Source organism: Sinocyclocheilus anshuiensis, unplaced genomic scaffold (genome assembly GCF_001515605.1).
Source record: "Sinocyclocheilus anshuiensis isolate Anshui unplaced genomic scaffold, SAMN03320099.WGS_v1.1 scaffold1089, whole genome shotgun sequence".
In the NCBI taxonomy this organism is placed as follows: Eukaryota; Metazoa; Chordata; class Actinopteri; order Cypriniformes; family Cyprinidae; genus Sinocyclocheilus; species Sinocyclocheilus anshuiensis.
Window position 1 is genome coordinate 1,307,638 of NW_015555709.1, and position 12,619 is coordinate 1,320,256.

The 12,619-nt window shown below is 36.7% G+C and overlaps 2 protein-coding genes across 2 annotated transcripts in view; both read right to left on the reverse strand.

Annotated features, from left to right (window-relative positions):
* Positions 1-683: 683 nt before the first annotated feature.
* Positions 684-7,830, reverse strand: LOC107671903 (bridging integrator 2-like). The gene is made up of 14 exons (XM_016464911.1): positions 7,725-7,830; positions 5,699-5,853; positions 4,968-5,048; positions 4,833-4,887; positions 4,648-4,742; positions 3,553-3,648; positions 3,347-3,454; positions 3,052-3,137; positions 2,886-2,961; positions 2,698-2,780; positions 2,492-2,596; positions 1,718-2,186; positions 897-975; positions 684-776 (listed from the first exon to the last, which is right to left on the reverse strand). Exons 1-13 carry the CDS (start codon positions 7,732-7,734, stop codon positions 907-909), a joined length of 1,488 nt encoding a protein of 495 aa, XP_016320397.1. The 5' UTR covers positions 7,735-7,830; the 3' UTR covers positions 684-776; positions 897-906.
* A 2,905-nt stretch (positions 7,831-10,735) lies between these two features.
* LOC107671897 (rac GTPase-activating protein 1-like) overlaps positions 10,736-12,619 on the reverse strand; it is a 10,496-nt gene continuing 8,612 nt past the window's right edge. The window contains exons 16-17 of the mRNA XM_016464906.1: positions 12,485-12,596; positions 10,736-12,396 (exon numbers count right to left, since the gene is read on the reverse strand). Of these exons, the coding sequence (XP_016320392.1) occupies positions 12,321-12,396; positions 12,485-12,596 (188 nt within the window). The 3' untranslated portion in view covers positions 10,736-12,320. The remainder of the gene's footprint in view (positions 12,397-12,484; positions 12,597-12,619) is intronic.

Genomic DNA, 12,619 nt, shown 5'->3' on the forward strand with positions numbered 1-12,619 from the left:
AACGTAATAGAAAAAAATAATAAACTACATTTGCTTTTATTAGGACGTTTCATTACGTCCAGATGACGTAATTGCGTCATGACGCAAAGAATAATTTAATCCTTTTTTGGAACAAAGAACAGTTCGAAAGAGTCGATTCCTTGCAACGAGTGACTTCTCTTTGCGGAGCGTAGGCGTTTTCACGAGCATTTCCCCCTGCCCTCTCCCGCGACGGATCAAACAATGGTCGCGTTCCACGAAATGACTAATATTAACCAGCAACCACCACCCTAAAAACATGCTAGACTAACCTCTGAAAAAAAGAAAGGTGATTTGGATCATTAGTGTGATCAAAAATGTAAAACAATAGGCAACTGAGTGGCAAGTAAATTTGTATTAATTTATTTAATGATGGATGATTGTCAAGTAGCCTACGTTATAAACATTTGTTCCTTTGATCAATTAGATACATGTATGTCATATAGCAGGGGTGCCCAAACTCGGTCCTGGAGGGCCGGTGTCCTGGCACCCCTGTCATATAGGCTATTGAGTTATGTATCTAAAAACATTAAAATCCTTAAGGAAGACCACCACATACAGTAGGATAAAAGACAATCCATGAAAGTGATTATATTCTAAAAGAAGCTGTTCTTGAATTAAAACCCAGAATTTAAATATTTATCTGAAAAGACATATCTCAAAAGATCAAGGAGGAAAAAAAAAATACGAGAGTACAGCATTTTACATCCTCTGTTAGGTCCGATTCCAGTGTATTGCCAATAAACAGTGTGTCTTCTCTGTAAACAGATATGAAATTTAAATGAGAAACACATTAAGCCATCTGCTCATAGTGGATTAAATGAAACACATCAGCACAACATGAGTGTGAGCTGGAAGTGCTCTCAAATTATGCTGACCTTTTGTCTGCTATTTAGGGGGCTCTGTTGTCGCTCCCTCCTTCACCTCTCCTGACGGATGGTCACCCTTGGTAAGAGCCTTGAAACAGGTCAAACAAATAAAAATTACACCTTGTTCGGAGTTATATTTAGGTTTCTATAAGAATGAACATAATGGTTATGTTCAGAATGAAATACTAGCCTGCTAAAATGACTGAACACTGCAGTATACTGTATACTATCTAATATATTTTTCAAACCGTACATAAAACAGTAAGAGCTATGAAAGGAATTGTTCGGAATTGTTCAAAAGGATGGCTATAAATACCTACGGGCTCATTTGCCAGACTGCAAATGAAAATGTTACAACAGATTTCTATTTCAAACAAATTATGTTTTTTTTTTACTTTCTATTCATCAAAGAATCCTAAAAAAAATGAAATACTGTTTCCACACAAATATTAAGCAGTACAAACGATTTCAACATTGATTATAATAAGAAATGTTTCTTGAACACCAAATCAGCATATTATAATGATGTCTGAAGGATCATGTGACACTGAAGACTGGAGAAATGATGCTGAAAATTCAGCGTTGCCTTCACAGGAATAAATTACATTTTAAAATATATACAATTTAATTCTGTTTTTTACAATATTAATGTTTTTACTGTATTTTTCATCAAATAATGCAACCTAGGTGAGTATAAGAGACTACAAAACATTAAAAAATCATAATTATTCCAAACTTTAAAGTGTAATGACAAACAGTAGTTTTTGTCTCTCTCTCTATAATATGCACTTATGTATTTTATAATGTGTTTACACCTTCACAGAACTCACATTGTTTGAAGCCTCAGCTTGTTCCACATCTGATTTAATGTCATGAGCTATTCCATTCTCCACACCTGAAGGCCCATCGCTCCCCACCTTCTCAGGTGATTTTTGATCTTTGATCTTGGTACTTTCAGCGATATTTGAGTTTGGTTTCAGTTCACTCTCATCACTGTCCTCCTCAGAAGACTCCTCCTTGTTTGGCGTCTCTTGATCGGAGGCTTGCGAGGACGTCTTTTTGGCTTTCTTGTCTTCCTCCACTGGTTTATCTTCAGAGTAGCTGGTGTTATCCAGCTGTGGCTCATGGGGCGAGGTACCTTCCTCTGTAGGATAATCTAATCTTGTAGGGCTGCCTTTTGCATCTTTGGCACCAGAGACGTTCCCATAAAGGGGTTGAGGGCTGGTGGGGCTTGTCTGCTTAGGGCTGTATGATCCATATGTTGGTCTGTCAGACCTAAAACTAGATGAGTTGTCTCTTCTGTAATAGAAAATGTGCAGAGAAATATGTTTGAATCTTATAAGAAATATCCTGACAAAGATACCACATTATTCTTATTTTGGCCAAAATAGATTGTATTAAATAAATAAACATACAACCACTAGTAAACAAGCACTTTGTGTAATTTTAGACTTTTGACTTCAAATTTTAGAGTAACTCATTGCTTGAACCATAAATGGCAACACTTGTCTTTATATTATTAATCATGCACATTCACCAGCAGATGGCAATAGTGCTTTCTAAATCTACAAGGCAACAAGAGAAACTGAACTGATGATTTTTACCTTAGAGATCCCCTGGGGCTGTAACTCATGTGGAAATCATAAAAGCTTTTAAGTGATCTTGGGGACAACGTGTCTCTAAATGACCTTCTCTTCAAGGAACCAGCACTTAAAAGGAAAACAAAAAGAGTCATTTGGTAAAATAAAGTATTATACTACTGATATTTAACTTAAAAATATATGGACGAACAGACTATAAAGCCTTATACCGGTTGAAGTTCTTCACGACAAAGCGCTTGTCTGGATACTGGGTGCTCAGCTCTTTCATCACAGTCTGTAGAACCTCATTGTTCTTGATGCCAAAACAGAAAAAAAATATATCTCAGGTAGTTGCAGAACACGAGGAATCACTTTTTTTGTTTGATCCGAGTATTTTATTTTAAATCATTTGGTTAACCTTGGTAAGTTCCTTGTAGAAGATGTCTCTGAGGTTGCAAATGGCTTGGAAGACTGTGACATAGCATCCAATGCGACTACAGAATGCAGAACAAATGGAAATTAATAAGGGTAATGGACATTAAGATTTAAACCAAATCTACTATAAAAATAACTCAAAAAGTCACCTGTCAAATAGAAGAGGCAGTTCCAGCTTCAGCTCCCTGTTCATGTCCTCAAATATCACCTTTGCTGCGTTCATCTCATCCTCTGCCTATAAAAACAACAGCACCAAGGAAAGTCCTATACATTTGGTCTTCATTCAGTCTGAATCATGTCAATATGTTGCTGGTAATAATGTCCTGTTTGGTAGAAAAGAACATGCATGGGAGGTTGGAACTTATCAGTAAGCCTATGAACAAACTTACTGAGTGAGTGTTTCTCTATGTCGGGCAGAATATTCTGAAACATGTCATAAAATACCTTTCCAATTTTGATATCATCCTTCTTTTTAGCATTCTGCAGCCCTGTCAGGTGATGGCGAGCAGAATCATAGTCTACGAGTTTCCTGTTTCGCTTGGCCACCTTTTCCTGAATCATGAAGAAAAATAGTTTACAAACTGCATTTAAAAATGATTGAAAGCTTTGTGCAAGGTGCATTTGCCAGTATGTGAGGCAGCCGTCGTTACCCTGACATCTGGAAACTGGCTCATGTAAGACTCCGTTGTGATTAATGCCTGATCACGCAGCTTGTCCTCATAATCTTTCCACAGAAGGTCTTCTCCCTTTGGAACACAGAGAGCCACATTTGTATTAATATAGGTAATTATAATTTAAGTGTGTGTGTGTGTGTGTACTTGTTTATGCTACATTGTGGGGACCAAATGTCCCCACAAGGATAGTAAAACCTGAAATTTTTGACACTGTGGGTGTGGGGACTATTTTTGTATTTAAAAATAGTAAATGTTTTCTGTAAGGGGTAGGTTTAGGGGTAGGGTTGGGTTTATTGATAGAAAAAAAACATTTGGTCAGTATAAAAGTAATAGACATCTATGGAAAGTCCCCACAATTTACAGAAACAAACATGTGTGTATGTGCGTGTGTGTGTGTGTGTGTATATTTATATTATAAAAAATCACTATTGACAAATGCACAATGAACATATACTTTGCCTGTGAAATTGCGCGGATGACCACACATTTGGAGTTTAAAGTGTAACTTTCATCACAGTCTGCCCTACACTCTAAGAAAAGTCTTTAAAAATAGGCCCAATGTTCTTTTATCGTTAAAGAAAATCTGTTACAACGGATAGTCCCGGTCCTTGTTTCTGATTGGCTGAGCCGCGTTCGAAGCTGTTGTAAATTACTCTACAAACATACACCTGTTTTTACGTCTGTGTGTTGCTCGGCAACCACTTTGTTGCAACCACAACCGTTTCTGAGGAGGAACTACATTGTTTGGCGGAAGAATAATGTTTTTATTAATATCATTACATTTTATTTGCTCTGTTTTATTTTGTGAAACCGTACTACGTGAATTTATAACCGCTAAGGGGGTTTTAGGCACTGTTAGTCGTGTCTAACAACGCCCCTTAGCTGTTATAAATTCACTGTAAACCACGGCTTCTTGGGGCTTATTGCTTTATTAAGATATTTACAAATGTTTTACACATATTGTGTTGTGTTTTAGGGTTAAATGAAAGGTAACCTTGACGGATAATGTCCTGGCATAAAATTACCTTTTCTGTTTTTCTATATATTCTTACAGTGGGCTCTGAGACTAACCTCCACAACTGCCCCAAGATCCTCTGCGCCGTCCCAATTATCATCATAGGCATCAAACAAGGACTGAAACAGTCGACTTGAGGCATCCCTCATTACTGTTAAACATCCAAGAAAAATAAGGCATGTCAGTAATCCTGTTCATAAGAAGCTGATCTCCTATATGAGTCTGATAGTAAAGAGCCAACCTGTGACAGCGTTGAGGTATGCTTTAAGGTCCTTGTATATTCTGTATCCATCGCTCTGCAAAGGAGATCACAAGGACATATTAGGGAATCTTTTGATCTTCAAAACAGTTACTTTGTTTACCATCGCAGATGTACCTGCTGGCATTGGAGGTTCGTCACACACTGCTCAAAGTGCTCATCTTTGGTCTCCTCAGATTTGCCAAGCCTCTGCAACACCTGCAAAGGCATCACATATTACATACCTGACAGCCATGACAAGGGGATTCTCAAACTATACTGACAGCACTGCAATGAATGTTACACCTGCACCTTAAAATATTGATAAGTGCACACTGGCGAAGAAAAAGCTTCCTTACATGGTTGTAGATAGAACTATTCAGCTGACTTCTCCAATAGACAGTTTGAGATTATAAGATATGAAGGGCTTAAACCAGGGGTGTCCAGTTCTGTTCCTGGAGATCTTCAGATCTACCTGCAGAGTTCAGCTCTAACCCTGCCTGCCTAAACATACTTATAGTGCTCCTGGTTCAGTTGTGTTTGATCAGGGTTGGAGCTGAAGTTTCCAGGAACAGGACTGAACAGACTGAAGATAGAAAAGTAAATGGTGACTTAGTCAGCCTTGGTATTTAAATAAAATACAATTGTGGCAATAAAGGAGACTGTTAAGCAGAGAAGGAAGCTGCTTGTTTACATTGGCTCTTGTCAATGGAGTAGATAAAGCAACTTTTGCCAGCTGCTCCCATGTCATGTGACTGGATTGATAATTGGATGAAAATACCACTAAAGTTCCTGTGCTCTCAAACAGGAAAACTTTGGAAATCACATTGACGCTCTTGACATTGTGTTTTATGATTCCAGCCACGTACCTTCTCCTGTGCTCTGTTGAATTGTTTCTGCACCCGTTTAGTAAGCACATTGGCCCCTCCTTTTGAGCTGATGCTGGCCTTGCTCTCTGCCATGTTCTCCACTTGTTTTCTTCTTGAATAATGTTTTGTTAGACCCTCAAATTTCCTGGCCAGCCCTGGAAAATAAAAGGAAATTTTTAGAGCAAACAACAGTTGGTGTCTTTACATACGTCTGTATTCTGTCCAAACACACCTTCTCTTGGCTTCTTCCATAAGTCATAAAGTTCTTATCTTTCCAGGTCATAACTTGAGCATTGTGGTGGCCCCTGAGTCATATTTTATAGTGAATGGTTATATAAGAGCCCACTTGTGGAGAACGTTGAAATTATGTTATATTAGGCCTATATTAAAGTGCACTATTAATCCATTTTTCAAACCATTTATCCTATGTAGGGTCACAGTGATGCTAGAGTCATATTATATTATATTATATTATGAATCAACATTGAACTGAATTGAGCTGAATAATGATAATATTGCTGCTCTTCAGCTGAAATTGAAAAATGTATTAATTTTGCAACATTAACATTGTTATTTTCCTATTTATTTCTGAGAAGCTGCTTTCAAACAATCTATATTGAAAAAAAAGCACTATATAAATAAATGTAAGAAATTAGATAAGAAGCTGAACTTTGCACCTATTCTGTACTGTTCTATTCTATTTTATATCACATAATGAAGATCAAACATTCAACTTATTCTGTTCCATTTCCCTTTTCTATTCTATTCTGAATCAAATAAGTGGAAGTCAAATTTTGCATTTGTTCTATTATTTAATTTTCTATTATGGGTCACATATGCTTTTTCTTTTCTTTTCTCTATAAGCATCAAGACATAAAAAGCATTACAGAGATTTCCAAACTACATTTCCCATAAGTAGTTTGTAACAGTAACAGTAACGTTAACAGTAACGTTACATACAGAAGCAGCATTGGCCACTCCTCTTCCTCACAAATGTGGATGTTATGAACTTTGCTCTGCTTTTTTGAATGAACTCGGGTTTGTAACATTGCTGCTTCTTCAGGACCTGCTCGACATGATCATGGGAAGCACGTTGGCCAAGTGTGCTGTCACCGACCTGACCATTCAGTGGGTCGGGTGGGCACTAGCGTCTGCTTTCAAAACGGAAAGGTTTTACGACTTGGCAGGTAAATGATTTATCCAAAAGGCGTAGTCACACGATATTGATATAGTAATATTTGCTCTGTTGCTTTCGTCGTATTTGTAATGTTTATGCAGTATGCACACATAAAAATTGTATTTCGCCTTAAATATTGTAGTTGTTTTGTTGCGTTGCAACTCATGCGGCTTTTTTATAACTTTTTTTAACGTGAAAAAAAATGTTGTTATCAAATTGCATTACGAGTCGGTGGTTATCTAAACTATAATAACGTGTTGTGAAACCACCATAAATACGTCTCCACCCACAAGGCATAACGTTTACTGAAGTGTATTTCGACGACCCGGCCTCTCAACCAATCAGATCAATTTATCTACAGTCCGTATAATTGGCCAAACTTTGGATACGTCACTGTCAATCCTGCAGATAGAGGCGGGATTTGTCAGAAAAGTGGTGTAAAAAAAAAAGAACTACTGTAAATCTCGGATATGATCTTAGATATAAATTAGTACACGAGCAAAACTCTATGCTATTTTAATATGTATAAGCAGATTTGCACAAACCTCGAAACTAAATTATATTTAAACGGAAACACATTTTTAACATAAACCTCTGTACATGATAATTAAAATACATTATAACACAATTACAAAAGTTTATGTTATACAAACAGTGTTATGTTATTCAAACAGTTTAACATTGCATATATTAATTTTAACAGCTATATTAATTAGCAACTTATGCATGGCATGTAGAAAGTAATCACAACTTGCGGACTTGAGGATATGAGAATTATCCATGAGAATTTGAGGATTATTCATGTAATTTAAAGTCTTATTTCCTATATATAATATAGCTTCTACTCACCTGTCAGCATTCAATTTGCATTCCTTTTCAGTGGAGTACAAATATTATCCAATCATTTCAGTCTTTCAAACCCAGGTCCCTGAGCGCTATTCCCTCGCTCTTTCTCTCTGAGAAGTGTGCTCTTGAGAATCCTTGAACTTTGCTACCAATTGAATTTAGGTTCACTGGTAAAATATTCAGTGAACACACCTCGCTTTAAAAATGGACGGATTCAGGTGACTGGCTGCTCTGCCCATATCTGGCAGGATATTGAATATCTTATCAGTTTAACTACAAATTAATTTTGTTGTTTTGTAGGATCTGGTACCTTCATATTGCTGGCTCATCTGAGTCGTATATGGGGCGGAAATGGCCACTTTAGACAGAACGTACAAACTGGACTTGTCACTGCCTGGGGTCTAAGGTAAGATAGATGATAGATAGATAGATAGATAGATAGATAGATAGATAGATAGATAGATAGTAAAAGTGATCAATAAATTAAAAGACAGGTCTATTTATTGGAGTCTTGTTGCTTTAACAGCATTAATAAAGATAGATAGATAGATAGATAGATAGATAGATAGATAGTAAAAGTGATCAATAAATTAAAAGACAGGTCTATTTATTGGAGTCTTGTTGCTTTAACAGCATTAATAAAAGTGAAGTCAGTCCAGCTTCATGTTGTATTAATGTATCCATTAAGGTCTGGTTAATAAGTCAATAAGTAACAGATTGGGCCTTGTCCTGCAGGCTCGGGACATTTCTCTTTCTTAGAATCCTAAAGGAAGGGCAAGACCGGAGATTTAACAATGTCAGAGACAGCCCTGGGACATTCTTTGTGTACTGGACCATGCAAGGTATTTCAACTACTGCTATTGATTATTTGCATAGTTATGGTTAATTGATGGCTGCAGTGGGCCATTTGTGTTCAGTCTTTATACATCATTCTAAAATAGTGGCACAGCAAACAAACTTGCTATTGTACTATATTTTATATTATATAGTATGAATCACATAAGTAGAAGCATCTATTCTTTTCTACTTATTCTATACTGCTCTATTCTGTCACATAATGATCATACGAATGAATGAATAAGGCATTTATCTCATGTATCTCAATTCTATTCTATTTGAATATTCTATTCCAGTATTCTACACTAAGAACTAGGAAAGTAACTTTATTAAATCCTGAATAAAAGGCTGCCATCAACTTGTTTCTCCTTTTTTCTAGCTTTGTGGGTCTTTATTACCCTGTTGCCCACCCTAATTCTAAACAGTGAGAGAAGAGATGAGCCCCTGGGCCCACGTGACTATATCGGCTGGGGAATATGGGGGCTGGGTTTTGCTACAGAGGCCATTGCCGACCAGCAGAAGTGGAATTTTAGGAGTGATCCAGATAACACTGTGAGTAATAACTTGCACTGATAATAGTAACTTGATAAGACTAATCTAAGTCATATAACTTATATCATAAAAGAGATATTTTAACATAATAGCATCAATTTTATAATGCCTGTGCTCTAATAGATAATGCACTGGATCAAACTGGCTGTTCTTAACCCTCTGGTTGTTAGTGATCATTTTATACCAATTTTTTTTAATGTTATACCTTTTTAGGAATACTAGAGAAGTGCATATTTTTTCACATGGATTAAACATACAGAAATTATGTGTGAACCATTTTTTGGTTCGTTTGTTTGAACATCCTAACCAGCCTGAAACTGAAACCGTACTTTGGTTTAACCAGAAGTGTTTGTTTGGGGCAGGACTATCATGTCCAGCCAATGGCAGACGGGGGAAGTGATGCAGAAATTACACACTTCACCTTTAATTAAACATTTTGAATTTAGCTTCAAGAAATCCTGACCTGAGTGCTTTTTAATTTGCATATGACATTTGAATTCATGTATATTGGCATTAATCATATAAACCTACTTGTATTCGCAGGGAAGGTTTATTCATCATGGACTGTGGGCATACAGCAGACACCCAAACTATCTCGGGGAGATCCTGCAATGGTCGGGCCTGTTCCTGTCCGCTTCCTCCGTCATGCGTGGACCTCAGTATCTCAGTGCACTTTCTCCTCTCTTCGTCTGGTTCTTACTGAGACATGTTAGTGGGATCCCCATCCTTGAGAAACAAGCTATGAAGAAGTGGGGCTCAGATCCTGCTTTCCAGAACTACATCAAGAACACTCCACTCATATGGCCCTTCCCCAAATTTAAAGGAGAATGAAGCATATTTACAGAACTTGCAGTAATTGCACATGCTGACAAACGAACATGTGAAAGTCTGGATAGATAGGCACAGTAGTGTAGTAGTTTAGGGAATAGTTCAGCCAAAAATTAAAATTTGCTGAATATTTACTCATCCTCAGGCCATCCAAGATGTAGCGTTTTTTTCTTCTTCTGCAGAACAGATTTGGAGAAATGTAGCATTACATCACTTGCTCACCAAATGATCCTCTGCAGTGAATGGGTGCCGTCAGAATGAGAGTCCAAACAGCTGATAAAAACATCACAATAATCCACAACACGACTCCAGTCAATGAATTAATGCCTGTGAAGCAAAAAAAAAAAAAAAAAACTGTTTGTTTGTAAGAAACAAATCCATTAAGGTGTTTTAACTTTAAACCATACGCTTCTGGCTATAATCTATAATAATGCTTCCTTCAGTGAAAAAGTTCATCACTTGTCCTCCTCACACATCAAAATTCACCTACATATTTGTTTAGAAATATTAACTTAAAACTGTTTTCACTTGTAAACAGTGCTTGATCTTTGCATATTTCACTCCTGATTCAGATACGAGGACTTTTTCCACCAGAGAAAGCAATATTATGGAGAGAAAACTCTTATTTTAGTCAAAATAAATGGTTTGAAGTTAAAATTCATTTAATTTTTTATTACAAACTCCCAGCTTTTCACTTTACAATGTTAATTGATGGACTGGAGTCATGTGGATTATTGTAACGTTTTTATCATCTTATTCTGACGGCACCCATTCACTGCAGAAGAACCATTGGTGAGCAAGTGTATGCTAAATTTCTCACAATCTGTTCTGATGAAGAAAAACAAACAAAAAAAATAATCTACATCTTGGCTGACTTGAGGGTGCGTAAATTTGATCCAAATTTACATTCGAGTAAATAATTCCTTAAAAAAAAAAATCTAGAGATGTCCCCGTTCCTGGTTATAGTTTCTTCATTATAACAATTTCAGTACACCTAGCTACTTTGCGGTTGTAACCCACAAGGACTTTCTTCAAGAAATCTATCAATACTTCTCTTTTTCCATTCATTCAACTACCCAGTCCTATATTTTGGCATGCTTTGTGCCTCAGTGATTTTGTATTGTATTTTAAATGTGAACATTTAAGTCTCGCCACTTCAGTCTAACTCTAAACCCCAATGCAATGTGTTAAAAGACAGACACAAAGGACTTGCAATAAATGAATGTATTTTACAAACAGCACAAGTCTTACAAAATATCACACCACTCAAATTGAAAAGCAACTGAGTTGATAAATCAACTTCAATGTTCAACACAGTAAACAATTGCCCTTTTAAAACGATGAAATCTTGACCGTTCAGTGCTGCACAACTACTGGTCCAGAAAACGTTGCACCACTGAAAGGAAAATGACTAATTGTATACAGTAAAGAGTGTCCAATCAGTATAATATTTTATGAATTGAACGAGGTACACTAGATCCTTCAAAATCAGTCAATTCTCCCAGAGGGCACCATATTTTGTTTTTCTACTTTAAATACGGTATAAAATTCAATAAATTGAGCAAAAACGGCATAAAGACATAAATCAATGCCATAGTGAAAGTCTAAAAGAATTCTGGCCATGTGTTATGATCAAAAGCAATTATGAAGCTAAAAGACAAAATGCCCAATCAAAACAACCAATAGTGTTTTCGCATACAAATTGCATAGAATTCTCAATTTTCTTGTCTTTAACCTCTCTATGCACAAATCTTAGACGATTCAAAAGCACAGTGTATCTCAAACACAAATGGATAATTTAAACATCAGCATCATTAATTTTAACATCAGCAGCAGCATCATCTTAAATTCTGTATTAAACCTACTGGCTGTAAAATCTAAGCTTGACTGCGTTTAAAAACACAGTTTACACTCTACATAGAAAAACCTGATAGTCACTAAAGCCTTGAACCCTCTAAGAGATTGAGATTTTGCTTGTCGTTCCATGTAAAACACACAATATACAAGCAATACACAGATTATACTATATACAAATCTCGCATACAGCATAACCTTTTTTGTTCTAGATGCTACAACCAAGTTCAGGTTTCTTGATAAAGAACTCCCAAACTGATGCATATTCTGTTGTTAATAGAGGATTCAGTAACTGATGGAAGTGCTTATATCAGCCCATCGCTTTGGTTGTGAGAATGTTAACAGTACATTAAAACATTTAAAAGCGACTAAAATACAAATGTTACTAGAAAACTCGACATAAAAAGAGTAGTGTTAATATGGTTCAAACTGATGGACAAACCAGACATAATATGCAAGTAAGATAATGTAATATATTGCAGCGGTTTCCCAAAGAAAAGAAAAACTCAGCCTTGAGGAGCTTCAGGGCTACTTCAGGAGAGGAGAGGCGAAGAAGTGCCCCTGGCGAGGGACGCTGACTGCAGCTCTGCTCCTGCTAGAAAACCTGAAAACAGGATGGATGTTCATAACGGTTAGTTCACTTCTACTCGAACAGCACTGGTAGAACGTAATAGGATTCAAACATAGCCTACTTTGGAGTGATTGCATTGAGAGTTGCATTCTTCATGCGCTGGGAGAGAGAGCTGGATGATGGGGTCTTGCTCATCTGCTGGTCAGGAGTCGTAAGGGGCCCAAACATACTTGCTACAGGACAAAAAAAAAAAAAA

What these genes read in the sequence shown, in the direction of transcription:
- LOC107671903 (XM_016464911.1), bottom strand. An exon ending in ATGATATCAAAATTGGAAAG is followed by an intron (nt 3,138 to 3,346) that starts GTATTTTATGAC and finishes TTGTTTTTATAG; the next exon opens with GCAGAGGATGAGATGAACGC. An exon ending in GTCGTGAAGAACTTCAACCG is followed by an intron (nt 2,597 to 2,697) that starts GTATAAGGCTTT and finishes TTTCCTTTTAAG; the next exon opens with TGCTGGTTCCTTGAAGAGAA.